This window comes from Pteropus vampyrus, unplaced genomic scaffold, assembly GCF_000151845.1.
Source record: "Pteropus vampyrus isolate Shadow unplaced genomic scaffold, Pvam_2.0 Scaffold101, whole genome shotgun sequence".
Classification (NCBI taxonomy): Eukaryota; Metazoa; Chordata; class Mammalia; order Chiroptera; family Pteropodidae; genus Pteropus; species Pteropus vampyrus.
Window position 1 is genome coordinate 6639872 of NW_011888882.1, and position 23538 is coordinate 6663409.

The 23538-nt window shown below is 43.2% G+C and overlaps 1 protein-coding gene across 4 annotated transcripts in view; it reads right to left on the reverse strand.

Moving 5' to 3' along the window:
- Positions 1-3972: 3972 nt before the first annotated feature.
- The window catches only part of FOXO3 (forkhead box O3), a 111200-nt gene continuing 91634 nt past the window's right edge, over positions 3973-23538 (reverse strand). For all 4 annotated transcript variants that reach the window (XM_011364854.2, XM_011364853.2, XM_011364851.2 and 1 more), the window contains 2 exons: positions 21424-22859; positions 3973-8691 (listed from right to left, as the gene is read on the reverse strand). In XM_011364854.2, coding sequence (XP_011363156.1) covers positions 21459-22859 — 1401 coding nt within the window. In that variant the 3' untranslated portion in view covers positions 3973-8691; positions 21424-21458. The remainder of the gene's footprint in view (positions 8692-21423; positions 22860-23538) is intronic.

Here is a 23538-nt window from a genome sequence, read left to right on the forward strand (position 1 = left end):
AGGGCAAGTTGGTCCATCTCTCTCTCTCTCTATACCCTTTGATCCAGCAATTCCACATTTGGGCATTAATCCTACAAAGATTCTTGCTGTGCATGTAATATATGTATAAGGTTATTCACTGCCGTGTTGCTGGTAATAACAAATGTTTAGAAACAGTTCACCGTCCAGTGTCTATCAATAGGGGATTCCTGGTTAAATAAATTATGATGTATCATTACAGCGGAGTACTATGCAACTATTAAAATATCTCCTCCTTGTGTGAGAAAAATCATTAACAAACCAAGATGTCCAATAGGGTATATAATGTACTTTTTGCATAATAAAAAGAGGGAAATAAGAATGTTTTTATTGATTGTAGGTGCATGAGAAATTCTGGAAGGGTACACAAGAAACTTTGGGGCGGGAGGAACTAGGCAGAAAACTATACGGGGATGGGAAGAAAGCATTCCCCAAGTGTATCTATATGCTTTCTGGCTTTCGAATCATCTGAAGGCATTACCTTTTAAAATATTTAAAAACTACAATAAAACAAAGATAATTTTGAGGAAAAAAAAATCTATAACCCAATTGCCAGAATGCAATGGACACATCACATCCCACATGAGAACCCTCTTTGTATGTGGGGAGGTAAGCCAATGGGAGCATCTTGATGAGAAGAGCCATCCTCCTCTACCAGAATGGGCCATGGTTCCCGATGCCCCCTGCCAGCTGGGGCTTGAGCAGCAGGCAGCTCAAGTGCTCTCTGACTTTGAATTTTGAGGAAATGATCAAAGCATACTTATAGATTATTCATGGTGGCGAACAGTGAGGTCCTAAATCCAGTGTCGAGGCCGAACGTGTCCAGGACACAAGAATTATTTCAATTTTTGCATGTTATCTTAGTACTTCTCCCCAGTCATAATTTGCACTGGCATCTACTATTCCTATTTATATCTTTCTTATATCAGTATAGAAGTTTGTAAGAGCAATAGATAATTACATTTCTAATAGTGCATCTGATATGGGCATTTTCTATGTATATGAATCCTTTTAACAGATGCATTCCTTTGTTCTGATTAGGTATTTCCTATACTATGATATTCAAGATGTTAATAGAAGGAAATCATGGAAACTCAAAGTTATGAAGACATAACTTTGCAATGATACTACTTATCAGTCAGATTCCTTGTAAAGAGTAGAGATCTCTCATTTTTCCACTTTCGCTCCTCCCTAATACCTTTCTCCCACCTTATTTCTTATTCCCTCCAGTCTCAGAAGAGGAGTCAGAACCAGCCTCTCTGCCTTGGCTCTTTGGAAATTACATTTATACTTATAAAAGTAGCACACTCCCACTTTGATAAATTAAAATAGTAGATGAGGTGAAGAGTTGAAAGCCAAAGCCCCTTCTCTGATCCCCAGACTTAACCATTATCAAGCTTCTTGTGGTTTCTTCTAGATCGAGGCTTCTGAACTTGGTTGGAAAGTTATAGGGGTGCTGAGTTATGGATCCCTCAGCCTTTGGAGCAAGCTGTAGGGCCTGAGGCCTGGAGCGGCTTACTGTTTTTGTTTGTTTTTAAATACGTGTGCCATTTAAAAACATCATTTTCTAGGGGTAAAATGTTGTGAAAATAGTTCTAGAATAACCATGACTTCTCATTTCGACATCTTCTAGGATCTAGTTCCACCGTGTGCCAAGGTCCTTCCTCAAGGCCTACTCTGATCAGGTTCCTGCCCTGCTGGCTTCCCATTATCCCGGCAGAGTCCAGGCAACTTGGACTGGAACTTTATAGCAGCCTACTTCTCTTGCCTGACCTCTCACCTGTCTTCTCTGAGCTCTTCAAGACCCAAACAAGCCCACTGTTTCCTGAATATGTTCCAATCTTTCCTCCCTCCTGCCTCTGTCCCTGAGATTCGTCGTTTCAGCTAGAAAGCCCAACCCATTTCTGCCCTTCCGCTCGAATGTTCACTTCCTCTAGTTTACCTTGGCTCTAATTCCTGTTCCTCCATCATACCCTTAGCAGCATTCATGGATTCATCCACTCAAGCACTCATACCAGCAGGTCTACATATCTCAGTTCAGCCCCTTTGGGCCCATCTCCCTAGGACAAACAGTGCCTAGCGCATAGTAGGTGCTGGTGGAATGGATGAATGTCAGACTTACAGAGGAGGTCCTGTGCCAATATAAGAAGGGCATTTAGATGTTTCTTCCCCGAGTGGGAATGGGGGGATGTTTGTAGTTTCTAGAAAATCCTGAGAAGAAAGGCAAAAACAAACAGTTTTGAGCCATTACTATGATAGGCACTGGGCAGAACTGCACACACACATACACAATTTAATTTCTTCAGATCTTAGATATTGCTAAGTCTTCTCTTAACCTTTGAATGAGGAAAACCCAGCGGGAAGAGCCCCACTTCCTCCAGCCCGCGTCTAGTCCTTAGCCCAGCACCATTGCTCCTCTGTGGAGATGAAAGCAGAGCTGGAGTGGGTCCCTTTCTGAATGTTCCTTTCTTCACCACCACACCTCAAATGCCCTGCTATTCTCACCACGGGGTGAGCTGAGAGGCCCCCAGGGCACCGCAGGTGTCTCCCTACCCCTACTGACCATAGCCGTCTCTCTACCTTTCCAGGTCCCAAGGGAGTAGTGGAGGGGCATGGACTATCTGGCAGACAGTGTCTATGAATTCTACCTCCCTCCACCTTTGACCACTGTATTCCAACTTGGTGTGGGTGACTTGGCTGATACGTGTCACATTTGCTGGCTTAAAGGTTTGCCCTCGTTACAGATCTTGAACATGTGCAAGATCAAAGCCTTAAAAAGTGTTTTAGAGATTAGTCCAAACTCTTCCTCCTTTAAACAAGATGAAACAGGGAGTCAGCAAGAATTCTTTATTCATCAAAGTACAGCAGTTAGGTTAGACCTAGAGTAGAAACTCATGGAGGGGAGGGCCCAAGTCCTAGTTCTTTTGGTGCCCATCACTGGACCTGGCCCATTGCCACATTGAGATTGACTCAGTCATAATTGATCATTAACTTTGTTTTTTGGTTGAATTTTTACCTGGTTTGGGAGCATGCTCTACTGAGATTCTTATGATAGCTGGCATTAGATTTCCATCTTTAACCTTTTGGGAGACAGAATCAAAATTGGGAGGCAATCTTGAATGAAATCCATTCCCCCACTTGGCTTGGGTATTAGAAGATGGTGAGGTTTTACCTTTATAGGTAATTAAGACAATGGTAAGGATAAACTTATGAAAGCATGACTCTCAGCCAATGTAGACTTTATCCCAAAGGCCAAACTTTAAAATCTTTTTTATCCATTTGATCTGAAACAAGAGTCCATCATGTTGCTTGGGACTTTGAATCCAATCCTAGCGGGTTTGTAAAAGCTGAATAATTTTTATAACGTCTATTAAAATGAAAAACACAGCCCAGGCTAGTGAGAATAACTTTATAATACGGTAGAACTCTCCCTAACCTGACTGAGAGGCCCCGAATGTTCACACACAGGAAGTACTTATGCTGTTCCCACCAGAAGCCTGGAGTATTGTATTTGCTTTTGATTCGCAGGAGGGCACTGGCCATGACCGATGTTTATCCACTGGACTCATGTGAGGAGGACCTTCACTAGGTCCAAAACTTTAACAGGCCAAAACCTCTGACAGTGAAGGCAAAGAGTCTGAAGCCCGCCTCCCGACTTAAAAGCTCTTTCAAATAACAAGACTCAGTGCACACCAAAAGTGCCACCAGCCACCACGAACGACGCCATAAGTCTGCTTTTATTAAATTATCTGGTTGTCTTTGGAGGTCCAAAGTGGGTCAGAGAAAAAGTTTGCTAGACTCATTTAATTTACAGATCTCATGACAGAGTCTCTTAGCTTTGTGCCTCTCCCAGCCTGTGAAATAATTTCGCAGGAAGACCTTGAGATAAACTCAGCTATTCCTTTTCTGGGATTAAAGAAAGGAGAAAGAACAAAAGACTTCTTGGAGTAAGACAGAGTGTCATTGATGCTTTATTTACATGCGTCACCATCTCTTTTACAAACTAGATTACGGTTTTAAATGGAATACACAAGGCAATATCTACAAACACCAAGGAAAGTAAGTACTGCATCTCTATTTCATTTGGAAAGGGGAAGACTCCCAAATCAAACTGGCTTTGATTCTTGAGAAGAAAGGTGGTAGAGTTAATTCATGGCAACATATGGTTAGACAAAATCCTCAGTACAAATGCAATATGATAGTGTTCGCGTTGAAAGAAAGGATGAGGCGCTTCAAACCAAAGTATCAACTGCTTGACTCTTAGGTGTCTGAATATGGCCATGCACCATATTTAATTCTAGTTGTATGGGGTATGAGCGAGAAATTGAAACAGATAAGACAGTTTTACAGATACTGTATACAGATATTTTTCCCATTCATGCAACTTTTTTTTTCTTAAAAAAAGTTAAACATGTGAAGCCAAAATGCACAACACATTTTTTTAATATTAACTAATTTTTCTGGTCCTCCTTCACACCTGTTTACATTTCCCAAGTATATAATGTGCTAGGACAAGTATACGAGAGAAGACTGATTGCCAGGCAATGAGATAACTTTAGAGAAATAAGTGACCAGACACAATTTTTAAAAGCAGCTACACAAGTATTTCTGGAGTGTGGCAGAGGCCTCAGAACCAATCATTCATCCAAAAACAACAAAAAACCATACAAATAAAACTAGAGAAAAAGATTTCATTCATTCAAACTGCATAAAATGTTATCCACAAAAGATTTAAATCAAAAATAATATATTCTTTTCAGTTACTTGGGCATCTGCTTTCAGATCTTGACATGATTTCACAAGAACTTCACTTCCCCTCCATTTGACCTTGCCTCCCCAAGTCTCTAGGAGAGGCTGGCTTTTTCGTACCTCTTTGCCAGTGATTGCATTTTTACAAAATGTTTTGCTTTTCTTGATTAAAAAAAAAAAAATTATGCCTAATCATACAATGTTCCCCAAATATAGCAAGAGAAAGGAAATCAGAGTTCAGAGCTGTCACGGTTTTGTTTCTGCGGTTCAGAGAGAAAGGGTTACATTTTTATTTCCCCTTGCCAGCTGGAGGCAGCAGTGCTCGAAAGGAAACTGGCTGTTTGGCTGTTTTTCTCTTGATGGTCCAAGAGATTCTTCAAGTCTGTGTGTATGTGTGGTGGCGGAGGGGAGGAGGTCATTAGGTAGAGAAGAAGTCTGTGCCAACCATCTTTAACAGGTTTGGAAGCCACCGCAAATGACACCCTGAGACAGAGCATACCTGTCCTGAGCAGCAAGCCATGAGGTCCTGTCCTCAGGGTGGGGAAGCCTTTCATGTCATGCTAAAACTCAACACCAAACACAGGAGTCCGCCTTGTCCTACTTGTGTGTGCACAATCCCCCTGTTAACAGGAAAGAGACTTTGGAAATTTTAAAAACTGTTTCAGCAATCATATTACAGAGGATGCAATAAAGGAAACTGACCTCAGATTCATTCACAGTTAATGGGGTACGCTGAACCTGGCAGTCAGTCCTCATACCAGGACAGTAAAAGCTTGTGATAAAGCTCTTTTCTAACTTTGGTAAAAGTTATCTGGTTCTAGAACCCTGAAGAAAACAACAGAGCCCCAGAATACATGTCATGCTTTCAACATTAGTTACTCTTCTAATTTCCCATCAAAAAGTAGAAGGCTCCCTAGAGCAGCTTATTTAGAGGCTGAGGGTTGCCCCAGATAGTTCTCATCAGGATGTAAACATGACAGTGGCCAGGACTCCAGAGGCTTCTAAGCATTCTGCTGAGATGGTGAGGGACCCGTGACACTCAGAACTCCAGATGGTGGCCAACAGTTGGCCCTTCCTGAAAGCAGGTCTCAATATAAGAGAGAGGGCTTAGGTCGAACCTCTGCTCAGTATGACCACTTTAGAACCCAGCAGGTCTAAGGGAGCCTGGCTTCTAGATGGGTGGCCAGCTAAGGGTGGCCAAGGGTGACAGTACAGCTGCCATAATCCTGGACAGGCCTAATTATTCCATTCTGACCCCCTCCTGGGACTGATGCTGGCACTTGACTTTGCCCTGATCTCAGCTCTCCACAAGTCTCTACATGTAGATGCTGTGTGAGTTATTCAAAAAATAAAAAATGCAAAGCATCCCTTCCCCTCCATTTGCCTGATCTGCTCTGTGGCTGCCCTGCTCTCATACCGGCTCTATTCCGCCCTCAGCTGTTTCAGATTACATTATAATCTGGTTCTAGGACATTTGGTAGGACATGCTGCCTGAAATGTAACAAACGCGGGGGGGAAAAAAAAGAATAAATGAGATGTCACATGTCTGAAAGGATTTTAAAGTTGGAACACATTTGAGGGTTGCCTTTCTTATTCCAAAAGTAGCTCCCAGGGTCTATAAAGCTGCAAAGGCAAATAGCTATTTTGTTAGTTTGCTTGTTTCTTTGAGCTCAGGAGAGAAATCCTCAGGGCTCTCATGTTGGAAGCACTCTGGATTCTCCCTTGTATCCGATATCCCTCCACCCACCTCCTTCCCGCTCAGCTGCTGCCACTGTCTCTGAACTGCATCTCCACCCAGGGCAGCATCACTCAGAAACCCAGAGAGGCAGCCCTCCCTCTTTCGCTGATCCTAGACAGTGCTTGTGTAGAGCAGACTACCAAAGAATCGAGAAAGTGGCTAGCATTATATAAAGGAATACAGTAAGCAAAGTCTGTCTCACTGACAAGCAGACCGTGAATAGAATACATATTTTAAAAAATTACATACTTTTAAAATGAAGATTATAAACTTGTAGCAGTTTAGAAAAGGCGACACGCGCTACAGGTCTACTATAACCACGGTTGCACAACAATTTACAGATTCAGTAAAAGGCAGGGTGAAATCAACAGGGTCGTCGCTCAAACATACGACCCAAGCGAGGTGGGAGAGACGTGACAATACCAAATGGAACCTTCATTATGCTAGGAGCTGTTATCACCACCAATATTAGTTACCCCCAGAAACGTTATAAAGCAAAGGTGCACAAGGGGGCCCCTGGCGGCTGGTAGTGAGTGCAGGGGGGCGGGTGGCACGTCTGTGTTGGTGGAAGGGAGTCGGTGCCCACTGCACGGGGCAAGCGTCAGCGAGAACTCATGCAGGGAGGTCTGTGCTGAAATACTAGCCTGTATTCCTAACGTCCATGCAGAATGTTCCATTTTTGTACTGTACATGATAAAATATATTTATATATTTATATGCCTAATGCATTTTATGCAAAGAAAAGGGTCTTCATATATCACTTTGGAGAAGTATGCATATGCTGTGCTAATCAGAGCGTTGTTACACCAGTTTCATATGTACCCAAGGTGTTCCCAACTATTCTGTCTGCCAAAGAAGTTCACTAGTATCATCACACTTTCCAGGTTAGACAGAAAGCACCTATACAGCACCATAACTTTGAAAACAAAACAAAATGAAATCCATACAAGCAGGAAATTGGGGGGGGGGGGGGGGGAGTCAAAACTGCCGTATCTTATACTTCCATTGTGTCACTTGTACAATTACAATCTAAGATTATAAGATTATATATAAAAAAATCAGTTTGTATGCTATTGCCTCTCACTCACACATCTAGTAGATTGGATTATACACAGCAAGGCTTAAAAATAATCAAAGGGTGTACTTAGGAAAACAGTGAAGTTAGAACTCCCTCAGCACCGACTTGGGTTTGTACTTCTCACACATTTCTCACTGCTGGCTTAATGCTCACCTGCAAGTTCATTTTTTCTGCAAAACGAAACAGGACTACTTTTTTTTTTTTTTCCTTTTCTCCTTAACATTAAATCCTTTAGTGGCATTCGACAATTAGTGGACAGGTGAGCTGATTTCTTTCCTGAAAAGATCCAAATTTCTAACCAACATATAGCATCACTATTCACTGCATTAGCTGAGGAGACTGACAGAAGACCGCAGACCCTCCCGATGTGGCGATGGCAGACCAGGGGCTGGGGTCTTGTTCCCCGGCCGCCCTGACTCAGGACTGAGGATGCACTGGGTCAGTGGCCACGCTCCATTCGTTCAGCCCTGGACCAGTTCGCACAGCAAACAGTTGTGCCATTGTTCAGTTTTCAGAAAAGGATAGTTTTCTAACAAACAAAAGAAGAAAGAAAATCCCCCTCTAGTTTATGTAATTTGTTAGTTTATGTAGTTCCACAGACTCAAACGCTTGCGATGCCCAAAGCCAGAATGGTAACTGGTACATTTTCCTTCTGTTTTTAAATTTGACAGGGAAAGAATAATTAACATTTTAAGAAAATGCCGCAAGTTAATGCATGTGAAAAAACTCAGAAAGTCAAAAGAAAACAAACACAAAACATTTAAAACATCCCATAAACCATCGCGATATTGAAACACCACAGAAAAGCCAACAGGGGGCTCACACAGGGTGCTCTGGCTGAAGGTGGGCGGTGCTGACAGGGTGCTGTCCTTTGCTGGCAGGTGGCACATCGCCCCGTACAAGGAAGAGTTGCATACTTTATATATAGAGTTCTGTTCCAAGGGTAAGTGCTTCACCCAGGATAAGGGGCCATTAACAGTCTCTGCTGGGTTAGGAAAATGGCGTGGGATTCACAAAGGTGTTAAGCTGTAAACGGTATCACTGTCCACTTGCTGAGAGCAGATTTGGCAAAGGGTTTTCTCTGTAGGTCTTGTGTCAGTTCGAGGGTCTATAAAAGGAGAAAAGAAAACCAGAAATGATTAAGGATGTTCAAATGGCAAGAGTGGGCACCTCAGGGTCGCACTGCCACTTCCCATCTCCTCGCCCTACTCCTGTGCCAAGGTCACCTGTGGTAAAGCCGTTTCGCGACACCAGCTTCAAAGGTCTCAGCGCCCGAGGACAAAGCACGGTGACGACTTACCTTTCCGCGCTTGATTACAAAACGCTCTCAAGGTGAAAAGCTCAAAGGAAACGGGGCCACTCACTTTGGGAGGCTAACGAAGATGAGCAAAATGGGGGTGTTTTAGTGTGCCCCTGAAAGTGAGGGGCGCCCAGGGTGCAGGTGGCACTTAGTCCTGGACTTTCGGACCAGGAATTTCATGGGACCCGGGACTTTTGTGCTGAAACTGGGAAGCTGGTCACCCTAAACAGACCAGCTGTGCTTTTCTGGTTCTTTCCCACTACCTATATGAACTGATCGACCTTGCTAACCAACCACCCTTCCATTAATACCCACAAACCAGAGGAGATAAAATGGCCATTTTCCACAAAGGCTTAAAAGTCTGCACTGCTGGGGGGGGGGGGGTCATCCCCTACTATAAAAGTAAGTAATCTCTAAGTAGGCAGTCTTAGGAATTTGCTTTTTATATTAAAAATCGGCAGAGAAAATTATATATCGCACATATATGGTGAAAAACACCTCTCATAAAACGTCCTTTTAACAATTAATAACATTATTATTTTGCCTCCAACAGTCTTCAGTGATAAGGCACAAAAGGAGGTCCTCTCAGAGCATCTAATTTATACAAGTCTTATCAGACTTCATGAGAGCACTAAGCCTGCAAAAGTTAGAGGAGTTTTTAAAGGTACAGTTGACTTTGAACAACGTGGGGGTTAGGGGTGCCAACCCCTAAGTGCAGTTGAAATCTGCATATAACTTTTGACTCCCCCAAAACTCATCTACTAATAGCCTACTGTTGACTGGTAACAAACAAGTCGATTAACATTTAACTTTTGAATTATATGTATCATATATTGTAGTCTTACAATAAAGTAAACTAGGGAAAAGAAAATGTTACTGAGAAAATCGTAAGAGAAAATACATACATGTATTTTATGCATTCAGGACATATCTCAAAATTTTTTGATATTTCTAAGCTATATGGTTCATTTGCCAGTGTTTTCAAATTGTTGCAAATCTACGAAAAACTTTCCAATAGATTTTTAGGGTATAGTTGGACCCACGCACTTCAAACCCATGTTGTGCAAGGGTCTACTGTATACTCTTCGAGATGTAGCTAAAAGAACTGACATGACAGGTCTCAAGACATAAAACCTTTTGTTTATAAAGACAGTGTTGGCTGTCATGGTAAAAATGGGGGAAAATGGCTCTAGTCCAAGAAATGGATAGTGAAGCAACATGAACTCATGATCTGCTCACCAGATAAGGTGAATAAGTAATGAAAAATGCATCAATATGCTCACACACACATTATGTACTTCTGCTTCCCCAACTGCAAGAGATATTATTGTGAGTTCATTTGGCATTTTCACAAGTATACCTGTGACTTCAGCCTCTTCTGTGACTGTACTGGTTGGCAGTCTTACCTTTCACCTCCAATATTCGAAAGGATAGTGGGGCTTAGTATTTGTAATATTACATACCCACGGTCAAGTTACCCTGGTTATAGCTCTAAATAAAAGAACTAAGGTGATTTTACTGGTGGCAGAGATAATATAGCAGGAAAAGAAGCTCCTTCTTTTCCCCAACCCCGGTATTTAGTTTCCCTAGCTGATGGCTTTTTATGGAATTACTCTTTGCTTTGTAAGAGTATGAGACAATATATCCTGGACTATAAAATAATGGCCTGTTGATTTCAGAGAAAAAAAAAAAGCTAAACTAGACACCAGATCTCAACATCTGTGAGGAATTTAGCCTCAAGAGCCAGTGCTATTCTAGTGACTCTATCTGGGACCCCTGACGCATGTACGGACAGGGGTGCAGATAGAGTCCTTTGGAAGAAGATTCGTTTTTTTCCTCCACAATAATACTTATTAAACCAGAACCTGCCATCAGAGGACTTTGGTCCCCAAGTCCCAATTCTGACTTACTGAAAGTACCAAGGGAGAAGCTATAAAGTATTACCTAATTCAGACCCCATCCCCCGGTTCCCTTTGGTGTTAATTATTCAGCCTAAGAACTGGGACAGTGACACATTTCTTCCCCAGGCACACAGGCTAAGCATGCAGCTTACTCTAATGCTGGGGCTCGGTCAGCACAGGAGGGAAGGAGGTAGAGGGCACCAATAATCCCCGATATGGCATCATTCTAGGCAAAACAGGGCATTCGCCTGGAAACCAGGGGCACGAGGCCACATGGGAAATCTAGAGCAATAACCAACAACAATCCCCAGCCCAAATGCCCATTCTCTCATCAAAAGGCCCAGAATCTTCAGGGAGCATCATCACTAAAAAGGAGATGGCTGATCATCACTCCTTCCCTTTCTGTGCAATGGGCTTGGGGCCCCCTGTGGCGCTATGTCCAGCGCCCCCACCCCACCCCAGTCCCATAGGCACTGTCTCCCGGCCAGATCAGGAAATGGCCTGTGCCCAGAGGCTAAGCTGGGAGAGGCCCAGGTCCAGGTTTAAAGGCAGCTTTCACAGGGAACAAATTTTATTTAAAAAAAAAAATCTCCCACTCCACAGAAGAGAAAGGCAACTTGTTTTCTCTGTGATAGAAGGCAAACAGATTGTAAAATATTATGAAAACATAAAGGAACCAGATACATGTTGAACAGAAATACAATCATCTTTCCAAGAGGAAAATCAGAATCACCAGTCACTAGAAAGACCTATGATTAAAAAATAGTCATAAGGAAAGCAATCCTCATCTGCCTTAGATTTTAAACTGTTCTTATGGTGGATCAATGTTTGTTTATCTGACTCTATCAAGGACTGAAAGAATAGAGGGAGCACATTTAGGGGTGAGACCAGCTGTTGACACCTAGGTTGGGTATAAGTCTCATGGATTTCAATGAAGCTCCCACCTTTCTTACACTGTTTAAAGCAAGATGTTTTTGTTAACTGTGAGGTTTATGTGTATATGTTGACGCCCTTCTAAATATAAAAACACATCAGATTAAGCAAAACTTTTGAAAGGAAAAGGAAGCATACAGCTGAAGTGAATTACAGCTATCACTTCGCAGTTGCTAGGCAACAGGCCAACTAACAATAAATAAGAAAATGTCCTGTCCCATCAGTAGCTTTCATTAATAGGGAGAAGATCCCCCTCTTCTCCCTCCTTGCCCAATAAATAAATTTGAAATCAGGCTGTTGATGCAAGGAAAATGAAATGGGGAGACAAAATGATGAAGCCCATTCTAAAAATATCTGTGGATGCTGTCATCTGGTCTCTGGTGAGAGTAAATCCCTCTATAATCTTGGCATCTGTAGGGAAGACAAGTTTCTGCCTAATTATCACCACTAAATCACATGATGTTCTAAGAAAGGGCAACGCCTCCAAAAAACTCTACACAAAACATAACAACTCCAATCAACTTTAATCTGGGAATAAACATGAATGTTCCCACTGCTGTCCTCCCACAATGTAACTCCACAGTGACATATTTGGATTTTTCAGTTGTGTTTTTATCTTCTTGGCAGAGGAGGAAGGAACAGGACCCCATTACTAAATATGAATGACATGGAAGGAAAAAGTCAGTAGGGTGAAACTCTAACATCCACAAGCCCGGGAAGGTCATCCATCGCTTTCCTAGCCCAAACTAAAAGATGTTTGGAGGAAAGTCAGCCTGAAAAACAAAATTAAAGCAAAACACCACTTCCCCTACTCTTTAAACATAAGGATAATTTAAGTCAAATTCACAACCCCTGGGGCAAACTGGGGACTCAATATGGACATTTAGGTTAGAAAAGGAAATGAATGGATGTTCACTCAATCGGACAGGGAGGCCTCAGGTGGAATTCAGAGCACAGGTGTGTTTTTCAGAGTGTCAACACTTTCACCCCCAAGTAGAGGGCACAGAACGCTGCCTGCCCCTATCTCTGCTTCGCCCCAGAGGGGTCTGCTGGACACCCGATTCACTGTGAGCCACAAGCATCTGCCAGCATCCACCAAGGCTTTTGTAGCTGGTGTCACTCCAGGAAAAAAAACAGCATTTTTGTGGGTCCTGGGTTAGAGAGCTACGTCTTTTTTGAACACCAAAAATGGCAGCAGTTCCATTGGGAGTCACCTTCATACGCAAAATATGAAGCAGCCCAGAAAACATGCTAATGGACACAACACTAGCTTAATCTGGTAATTTTTCAATATATTCCAGGTTGGAATGGGTGATAAAGAGGACTTAAGGAAATGCATGAAAATCAGCCTGGTGGTCACTGACAGCAAAGGCCGGGCCGATTAAAATACAGCCCTCTGCCTGCCATGCTGGGAAACAGAGCCATCCCCCAAGACTGCCAGAGGAGCGGGGTCAGGAGGTGAGACTGTCTAAAAGCACATTTGGCAAACCTTGTCAACTTGCCAGTTTAGACGTTAAAGAGTTTACAAGGGAAACAGAACAGGTGTGGAAGTTCTGGCCAAACTGGAGGACAACGTATATTCAGTTGAAGAGCCTCTAAAACGACAGTCAAGTTTCCAGGAAATGCAGCCCATTGGCTCTGGTGCTGAGGCTCACAGAGAAGGTAAGGATGTTACAGGGCGGCTTAAAATAAGCTTTTAGCAAAGGTGACACTAAGAAGATACTAGAAAGACACTCAGCTATATGCACTATTTAAAAAAAGAAAAAAAGCTTAGTTTGTGTAAGAGAAAAGCTTAACCTGTGTTAAGTACTCCTTTCATCTATTTCTCGTAACTACTGGGCTTTCTTGAGGTGGCAGGTGAAGCCTGTCTGTGAAGACTGGTGACAGGCCCCTGAAGAGCCTTTGCCTTCTGGAAATGTCAAAACCTAGACTTAGCGGGGCCTGCCTTCCCAGCCTGCTTCAGTGCTGTGCTGATAAAACAGTGGGAACATGGGAGAGAAGCAACCGTTCTAGCGTTTCACAGCTGAGGGACAAAGGGCAGGGCTGACTTGCAAAGTGGCGCTGACTTCCCTGTTGCTTAAACTATGGGGATTATCAATGGTTAAAATGTGCTTAACTTAAGAATGTTCTATCTCTGTCTCTATTAATGGGGCAGGGATTATGTCAACCAATATTCTTTGTGCATAGAGTGTCAAATATGGTGATTGTATTAACCTGTCAGAAATATGTATTAACCTGTAATACAGAAATACGTATTAACCTGTCAATAGCAAAGCTGCAGAGATTTCATATTTTCTTAAGATTCTTGGATTTCAAACCGTGTAAAGTTTTTTTTTTTTTTTTTTTCATTCTTTTAAAGAACCATTTTTAAGGCAAAAGACTTTAAGGGGCATTTGGATCCTCTCTAGACTTATAGTAACTATAATATCCAAAAACCTTATAGCTGGCAGAGACGTGGGGTCAGGCTCCACTGTCCTCGCCCAGCTTTACTCCCCACTACTGCCGGTGGGAACAGACCCTCCTCCTCCTTGGATCAGATGCAGCACACTGTGTCTGGTTTGCTCTCCCCAGCCATGTGAAGCACACCCATACATCTAGCCCCATGCTCCCTAGGCCGTCCTCTACTAAAGTCCTAAAACACTCACCTGGCACGGAATCACACAGTGCCCAGAGTGGTTACTTTTTCATCAACATTGAGCTGCTAATATCCTGAAATCCTTGAAAGCAGAGCAGAACCTTCCAATCCAATCATACATTCAGGGAGCACCTACGATTTTAAGAGTACTGTCTTAAGACATGGTATTAAGAAACACATATTCCAGTCAGAGAAAGAAAATTTTCTCAATGTCCCAAGTAGCCTGGAAAGTTGAAATACAGAATAGGAGGGGCACAGTAAACGCTGGTCAAATGAAGGAATGAACCGTGCTCCTGCAACAGTCCTCTCTCCTCTGCTGCCAGTTCTAATACTTAACACCTTTCCAGTGCAAGAGCATCTAGAAGCATTGCAGACCTACTCACATTTGCTAAGACTTAGTCTTATTTGAATCCAGGCAGAACCCACTGCTTGTGGGACAAGATCCAGAATTTTAATGCCTTTTTGGGGGAGGGTGGTTTCCAATCAAGTTTCTAAAACTCGTATTTCTTATGAAACCTCCTAAGCAGCAACACAACGCAAAATTTTAACAGCCAACTAATTTAACATTTTAAAATTAATCATTAAAAAATTTATAATAGTATTTAATAAAGAATTTACCTTTTCACATCTTTTCTGTATATCCTACCATACATGTCCTTTATTAACAGCCCCCACATTAAAAGTCCTGCTATTCTAACTCTCAAATCACTGTCATTGCTAAAGTGGTTCACCATTCACAAACAAAGGGGAACTGTAGTCCAGGAGGAAATGCTCAGAACCATAAACCAGGACCTGACTATTACCATGTTTATGTTTGCTGTCTGCGGCCCCATCCTGTGTGATCCTGGAGGTGGGGCGGCGGGGTGTACACAGGAAGGCATAGCCACCCCTCCAGGCTGGGATGCCCTACAGCCCTTGGAGCTGGGTGCAAGTGTAGGTGTAATGCATCAGCTCATCTAAGGGTCCTACTACCAAGTACAGATGAGAAAAACCTCCCAAGTCTTCTTTTCCTCTTTAGATAAACAAAGTTTTGAAGACCATCTAACTTTCCCAATAATGATTCTGAAACTGAAAACACAAAATCGGCTATTTTAGTTCCATAAATATCCAAACCACTCATCCACCTGTAAGGCATGACCACAACATGCAGGTGACACAGATGGTAGCCGAGAAGCAACAAACACACAGAGGAAGGAAACCAAGGAGGAACTAAAAGGAGCAACTCAGAGGTGGATCAAGTTCGACAGAGAGACAAAGGACCATCCTGACACCAGCAGTCTGGCCAGAAGTGCAGGTCCAGGTAAATCTGCATTTTGTGTGGCATGAGTGGCCCTCGCTAGCCTGCTCAGCCTGGCCAGCACTATGGTGGCCAGCACCTAGCATGGGGCCCCCAACCCCAACCAGCAGGGCAACCCGAGTTGACTGGGGCTTGGCAGGGAAGGCTCTGGCTTGAGGTACTCAGGTGGCAAGCAAAAGGAACACCTTCTAACAGGTCTATCAGTTAACATATATATTCTACTTATAAATATGTTGGACTGTATTGCTTTCTGATCATCTCCGAATATATACATATGACCAAAGGAGGTTCCAAGTAATTATAGTAGCATGGATACAAACGAAGGCCCAGTGGAAATTAATTTAAAAACTGAACCTCAGAACCTCTGGTCTTCTCTTCTTGGCCACTAATTTCCCCTAAGGAATCAAATCAAGTGCTCTATATGGACATGAATCTTCTTTATTTTTATTTTTTAATTTTATAGTCCAAACTTCTTTCATCAGAAGAAAAAAGAGAGAGAGAGGAGAGAGAAATGGAAGGGGAAGGGAGAGGGGGAGAGAGAGAGAGGACATACTGATGTGCAAACCTTCAATCAAGCCAAGACTGGCAATTAAAGTTTTATCCTTCAGAAACACTGGAATTACCTCTGAGGCCTTCATGACTAAGTACTTCTCATCCTTTAATATGTAAATATTGTAGATTTTAGCAAAGAAGAGGTTATTTTAAAAAAAACCCCAGAAAATCTAGAATTACAGAGTTAGGTCCACATTTATTACTGGGAAGAGAAAGAAGTCAAACAAAACACCTGCAACCAGGTGCACAGAGCGCTTCACAGAGCAGTGTGTTTCAGTTCTAGGCTTGGTCCCGCTTCTCTGATATCTTGAATCAAATTCTTTTTCCTTGAGAAGCCACAGGACCATTGTTCTAAGGGAGCCCCGAAAGAAATCCTGCCCTAGAGTATTGCTCAAAAACATCAACAACCCCTTGAGAACTATGGATTCTTTGCCTCCCCCTCCACCCCCACTCCCGGATTCTTACTGAGTTTTTTGTATGCCCTTGCCATATATCAAGCTCTTCTCAGCTACGGATTGGGTGCTATTCTTAGAGGAGCTGCCTGGCAAAACAGGCCCTGTACCGGTGTAAGTGCTTGAGAAAAGCCTGAACTCATTCAACAAAATTCATTTAGTGAGTACCTGGCAGTGTGCTAGGCACAAGGGATAGAGGTAAATACAGCAGGGTCTCGCCTCGAGGAATGCATGGCCTGGTTGGGAAGGCAGTGCAGCGATGACTATTTGTCACAGAGGAAAAGTCTGCCTTACATGCAAGGTTGGAGCAAAGGACCCAAGGGTGTGAGGCAACTTTACATGCTTTGTTTTCTGGGACAACCCTGCTTTCAAATGTCCTATTCCATTATCACATGGTCTGTCTTTGTTTGGGGGATAAAAACAGGCCCTACTACTTCAGGCACTCTATACTAACAGGGCAGAGTTCAGACTAAATCCAGACGTTGGTTTCTGTTAAAAGTCCTTAGGATGCTTGCTTTAGTTTATGTTTGATTTCTACAGCTGGTTCATCACAGTTGGACATGAGCCAGCCACCCACTTCAGCTTGCTGTCCCTGGGGCTCTGCTCTGAAACATTATTTATAAAATGTTGAATATTGAGTATTATGAACACTCTAAAAAGAAGCATTTAATGGAAGCTTAAAGTTTACAAGAATTTCCAGTAGTAATTCCGGTGATTTTTCACCCCATTTATTTATGCTCCATATAAGCTCTGTGGCCAAAGAGACCTTCCAGAAAGTGAGAGTCACTCAAGCTCTGTCCCCACACTTAGCAGGCTAGCTAGAGGTGACCACAGGTTACATTAAAAAACTAAAAGGCCCAGGAATAATAGCCTTAGTGCTGGATGTCACTACTTTCCAGGGAAAAGAATTGCATGTGAGGAGTGTACCGGCCTCTGCACAGAGAGCCCCTTTTCACAGCTGTGTCAATTTTCCTTTATTGCTGTCAACGCTAAAAAGATTTAGACAGCCATTCTCTCTATGAATGACACTTCGGACTTCAAGCTTTTTAAAAGGTAAGAATAAAGAGTCCTGCAGACGCAGAATTCTTGAGGCCGGTGTGTTATAACCAAAGACTAGACTACAGTTTTAAGTGCAAGTAACAGACTGTATTCTCCATGCAATACGTACAGATTTCTATTTACCATACGCTACATTCCTTATCACAGAAATATCTACATTAAGAAAAAAACATGAAATGAATAGCCTATAGTATTTGGGCAGAATTAGTCCTGTCTCCCACAATGAATATTTCAAGACATTATAGAATTAGAGCATTCAAATATCAGTCCAATAGGTATCAAAGAATTGCTCCTTTTGAGAAATAGCCTAAGTGTAAATCCTAATGGCCTCCAGCATTGGAGCTTGCTGTTTCCACAGTAGTGTACCACTGTTTATAATTCCGTAACATCACATTTCTCTTCCTAGGGCCATTTCACAGACAGAATGTTAGGTTTCAGGTTTAAAATTACACACGTACTGTACCTTTAAAACTCTATGATTCTGTTCTCTTTTGACAGATGAGAAGTCTACTATTCTAAGAGATTGATTAACTATTCTAAGAGATTTATTAGAGATGTGGCCAGTGGCGGAGAGAACTACCCTCTCTCTCCTTTCCGGATAGGCTTTTCCTGATTGTTTTTCCAATCTTTATCATAAGGTAGTTTAAAACAAAACTAAATACTGGGCTGCTCCCTAATGGGGTCTCCAAATGCCAAAAGATGAAGACGAATGAGCAAGCTTGTGAATTTAGGCATCTATGACATCAAAACCACAGTAAGACTGACGCTTCTTTCTCTCCAAGAGGAGACACATGTCAAACTCAGGAGTGCTTACTAGAGGCTCAGCTTTGCAATCACCACACTAGCTCAAAGACATCTCTGCTGCCAACTTTAAGTAGGTTTTTTCACGAAGCTTTATGAGTGCCTGAGAGAAGACAGTGCCCTTCACACCTCAGTAGCTGGCACTCATAAAAAGATATGGTGATTTTTCTCTTTTCCAGATAGATTCATAGGTCAAAAGATTTTACACACAGTCTCAAATGAATGACACGTGTGAAACACCCAGCCCTCCAGAGAAGCATTTCACCATGGCCCTCTAGCGAGACTGTCAGTCAATTGGACAGAAATGCTCTATTAAACTCCACAACTAGACAGCTCCAATTCAGGGTCGCATGACCTTCAGTTAGCAAGCCAGCAAGTGAGTCTGGAGGATACCATGACTACTGGTTTAAAAAAAAGCCAAACGAAGAAAAAAAAAGCCAAACGAAGAGTTCTCGGGGTGCTTAATTTGGGAGAAGTGATGTCTGACGTTGGGACCTCAGGTCTGTTTTCTGAATTTTGGAGAAAGTCTTCAATAAAGTGATAGCCACCAAGTTATGTTTAAAAGTAAAGAACACGCTTCTGGCCACACATGCTTTTGTCTGTTTAGAGGAGCAATTCAACCCAAAGCAAAATAGAAATCCTAAACCCAGAAACTAGGGGCCCTCGCTGTCTTTGCCATGTCTGCTCTCTTGCTCTGGTCATACTGTGCTGGTTTACTTTGATGACTTGTCGTCATTAACCTGGAGAAATATCTTCTCAAAACTACTTCTTCCAAAATGTTCTTAGAAAAACGTGACTAAACAACCCTAAGATTCCATCAAGACATAATAAAATGTGTTATCCCAAAAGTAGTTCTTTAGTATCACAATAATTTATTATGTTTTAAAAACTTAAGTATTTAAATCTCCCTTAAAATATTTTTACACAATCTTTTAAAATTATGTACAAAAAAAGGTCTGCTATTCAACTCAAAGGAAAACCTACACTGAAAAAAATCAGACAAAAGTTGATAGTACATTCTCTTCCAAACTACTCTTTTCCATAAATCGGACAGCGGCCTCCTTACAACCACATCAAAATGAAAACTTGTGTCTTTTGAAGTCACAATTGCATTCATCTTCTTACAGGAAGACAAACTGTTTATTCTTCTAAAAGTCAAATATCTAAATTTCTCAAGGCAAGTCTCCACCAGTCCGAGCTCTGGTATGACACTGAACTAACTAGCATGGAAGTGTGTCACCCTTTTTAGCTTCCATTACAGTCTTTTTACCGTCTCTAGGGCTTTAAAAGACTGAAAACAGATGTCTGAGTTCCACGAGGGGCCTGCTGATGCCTGGGAAAGCCGAGGAGCTTCCGCATCACAACTGTCGACATTCCCCTTCCTATAGCTACACCCGAGCTGGAGTGAGCTCACCACAGGAGACTCTTGTAATTCCTTCGCCAGGGCAGAGGGTTAAACAAGGCTTCGGTTTTTATGCTTTGAATCCCCTTTCTCTTTTACACCATTTAAATAAGGGTATAAGTAGCTTTCTGAGATTTTTTTTTTTTTTAAAAAAAAAAGGAGCTAGGGCACAGAGCAGAGCCATTGAACATGGGAGGGTCTGGAGTTGCAAACCTGTTAGCAGAAGACGCCCGCGCTCATCTTACTTCTTGAGGAGATTTCAGGGCAAGCTTGTCTATTACCTGCTACTCTAGCTTTTGAGCACTTCCCATTTTTTTATGATCTAGATAAAATTAGGAAGCACTGTTATGGTTCAAGACATTCAAGAAATATGGATTCTGGGTCCAGGTGTGTGACCCTGGGCAAACTTCTTAACCTCTCTGGACTCCCTGCTTACTTATCTGTCAGTCAGTATGTGTACCTAATTACAGCATACAGATTTCAGCCCACCGCAGTTTTACAAAGCACTCGCACATACTTCAGTGCATCTGATTCTTACAATAACCCTGTGAAGTAACAGGGACTATTATCCTCGTTTTATAAAACTGGACAGCGAGGCTCAGGGGCTAAGGGACACACTTTCAATAGCAGCCAGAAAGTAGGAATGGGGCCAAACACTCAACTTCTGATTCCAATCAAATGCTTTTCTTACTACATCATGTTGCGTGATCTTTCTAGTTCCAACAGTATTAAAATGCCACAATTTAAAAAAATCTCTGTCACCCATCATGATCCACGTCACTCTGTTTGGAACCTGATATTTATACATTGGGGAACAAGAAGCATATGAGTAAGCACTCTCACATAAAAACTTATGTTTTCAATTTAATTATTTTGCTGTTCTGTTCTTTACTGGATGCTGAATGCTAACTAATAAAGATGCTTAGTACTACGGTGAGGAATCTAACACATCCTACTTTTTGTAGAAATACTCATGTGTGAAAGAGTCCGGAATGCATACTCTACAGTTAAATTAGAAGTGCCTACAAACTGTTACTTTAGTGAGAAGAAGATGAAGAAACGATAACATCGAAGATCAACAATGGCAGTGTTGGACCTGAGAGTCTAAGAAAGTCCTTTGGCTGGGTCTTTAACCTCGAAGTTTGTGTGACCTAAGGTCCCTCTCCTCCTTTCCCTGCTATCTTCATCCATCAAGTAGGAGGACCTGCGTCACAGGTCAGCAAGGGTGACTGGACATAAAGAAGAATGACATCTCTGAATGTGTACGTTCTTTTTACTGGCAATAAAATTCCTGAGCTGTCAGCACATTGTTGGGAGGGGCACCTGACAGCCCTATTGGTTCTGCAGGTAAAACTCTGAGATGACTTGGTTGGGTGGGAGCCATGTTACTGGGCACCACTGCTCCATGGGTCTCAATTTCTCCACGTGGAGTAAAGTTCAGTTAATAAAAGACAGCCTCCCCCCAGTCATCCCCACTTTGCTATTACGCCATAGCACTGGGCACTGACCTGCTTTGCCCACTTCCCCTTTCCTCAGTGATCCTTCAGCCTGGCACCCAGCTCTGAGATGAGGCCTGCTTAGCACCAGTGAAGTTCCCCACGTTCAAACCAACAACGTTCTGTGTGGAGATGAGGGAATCAAAGTTAAAATCCAACCCATCAGCATCCATGAGTTCACTACGGATGATGGACTCCATGTCACATTCCAAGCTCCCATTGAACATGTCCAGGTCCAAGTCGCTGGGGAACTTCTCATGGCCCATGACGGAAAGGTTTGCACTAGTTGAGTACAAGGAGGAGCCTGAGAGAGAGTCCGAGAGGGTTTGCATAGACTGGCTGACAGGAGACTGCTGCTGGTGTTTGGCTGACCCAAGGCTGCTGGAGTCGCTCAAGCCCATGTTGCTGACAGAATTCGACAAGGCACGGCTGCCACCGAGAGCGCCCTGAGTTTGGTGCTGGTGGTGGAGCAAGTTCTGATTGACCAAACTCCCCTGGTTAGGCTGGGCAGCAAAGGACATCATTGGGTCATTGCGAAGCATCACGTTTCGGCGGGAATTCTGGGCAGACACAGCGGTGCTGGCCTGAGACATCAAGGGGTCCGACTGGGTCATCATGACATCGCTGTGGCTGAGTGAGTCTGAAGCGAGCAGGTCCTGGAGTGTCTGGGTGCTATAGTGTGACATGGAAGAGAAGGTGGCTGGCTTGTTCTCTTGGATGGTCTGCATGGGAGACTGACGCAGGGAATTCAGAGATGAGGGTCCAAACACCGTGCTGTTAAAGGAGCTGGCTGGAGAGCCCAGGCCAGAGCCCTTGGTGGTGTACGGGAAGCTGGAGCTCCGCTGCATGAGCCCTCCGGTGGGGGATGGCTGGGATGACGGGAGCGTGATGTTATCCAGCAGGTCATCCATGAGGTTGTCAGCCAGCCCATCATTCAGATTCATGGTGCCCGTCATGTCGGTCAGCCGTGGCAGCTCCACGGTGCACGGCTTGCTTACAGAGGGCGAAAGGCTGGCCGAGCTGCTGTAGAGCATGGGGGAGAGGGGCGCGTCATCGTCCTGGACGTCATCCAATTCTGTGCTCGCCAGGATGGGTGACAGACGGCCGCTGACCGTGCTGGCATTGGAATTGGTGCGCGAGCGGAAGTCCGTCCATGCATCCAGCTCATCGCTGCTGCGCGAGGTGGGGCTGCCAGGCCACTTGGAGAGCTGGGAGGGACTGTCATCCGCTGACTCAGGAGCCGTCTGCAGGGCTGCCTTCTTCTTGGCTGCGCGGCTTCGGCTCTTGCTATACTTGTTGCTGTTGTCCATGGAGACAGCCCGCCGCCGGGGTGCCTTCCCACTCTTCCCTCCGTCAGGGTTGATAATCCACCAAGAGCTCTTGCCGGTCCCCTCGTTCTGGACACGCATGAACCGGCTATGTAGCGACAGGTTGTGCCGGATAGAATTCTGCAGAGAGAGAGAGGAAAATGCGGAATGTGAGCCAGAATGGTCCAAAAACTGAGTACCAAGAAGAAATAGTTAATCAGACTCAATTTTGAAGGCTGCTCAATTTCAGAGGCTTTAAAAAAAAAAAAAAATCAAACCAAAACAAACGACAAACACCTGCACGACCTTCCTTGGCTTGGAGTTAAATGACAACACTGTAAATGGCAAGTTTCATATTTAGGAGGTGGGAGATGGTTTCACACCCAGGAGATGCATAGGCTCACTGACATTCCTAAGTTTTGCTATCCTTTCTGTAATTGTATTGTCTATACCGAAGTTCACATTTATAATTTATTATCACACCACTCTCTCCCTGCACTTTGCAACAAACCTCCCTGGCTCTCTAAGGGTAATTAATCGCCTGGGGGGCTATTTTACTCTCATGATCCCTTCCACTAGAGTTGAGGAAACATCTACCTTTTCTTAAGCACTTCTACGAACTCAGAACTGGTGTGAATTTTTACCTATTTTCCAACTCCTCCAGGCACAATTTCACACCTGACAGGCATAAAAAAAATGGCAAAGTAGGATTTGCTGAGTTGACAGAAGTAGGTGAGTCTCTTATTCAGAAAAATTCTAAATAATTTATATGAATACTTTCCTCTCAAGGCAATGTGGTCTGAGCACGGTAACGTCTTTC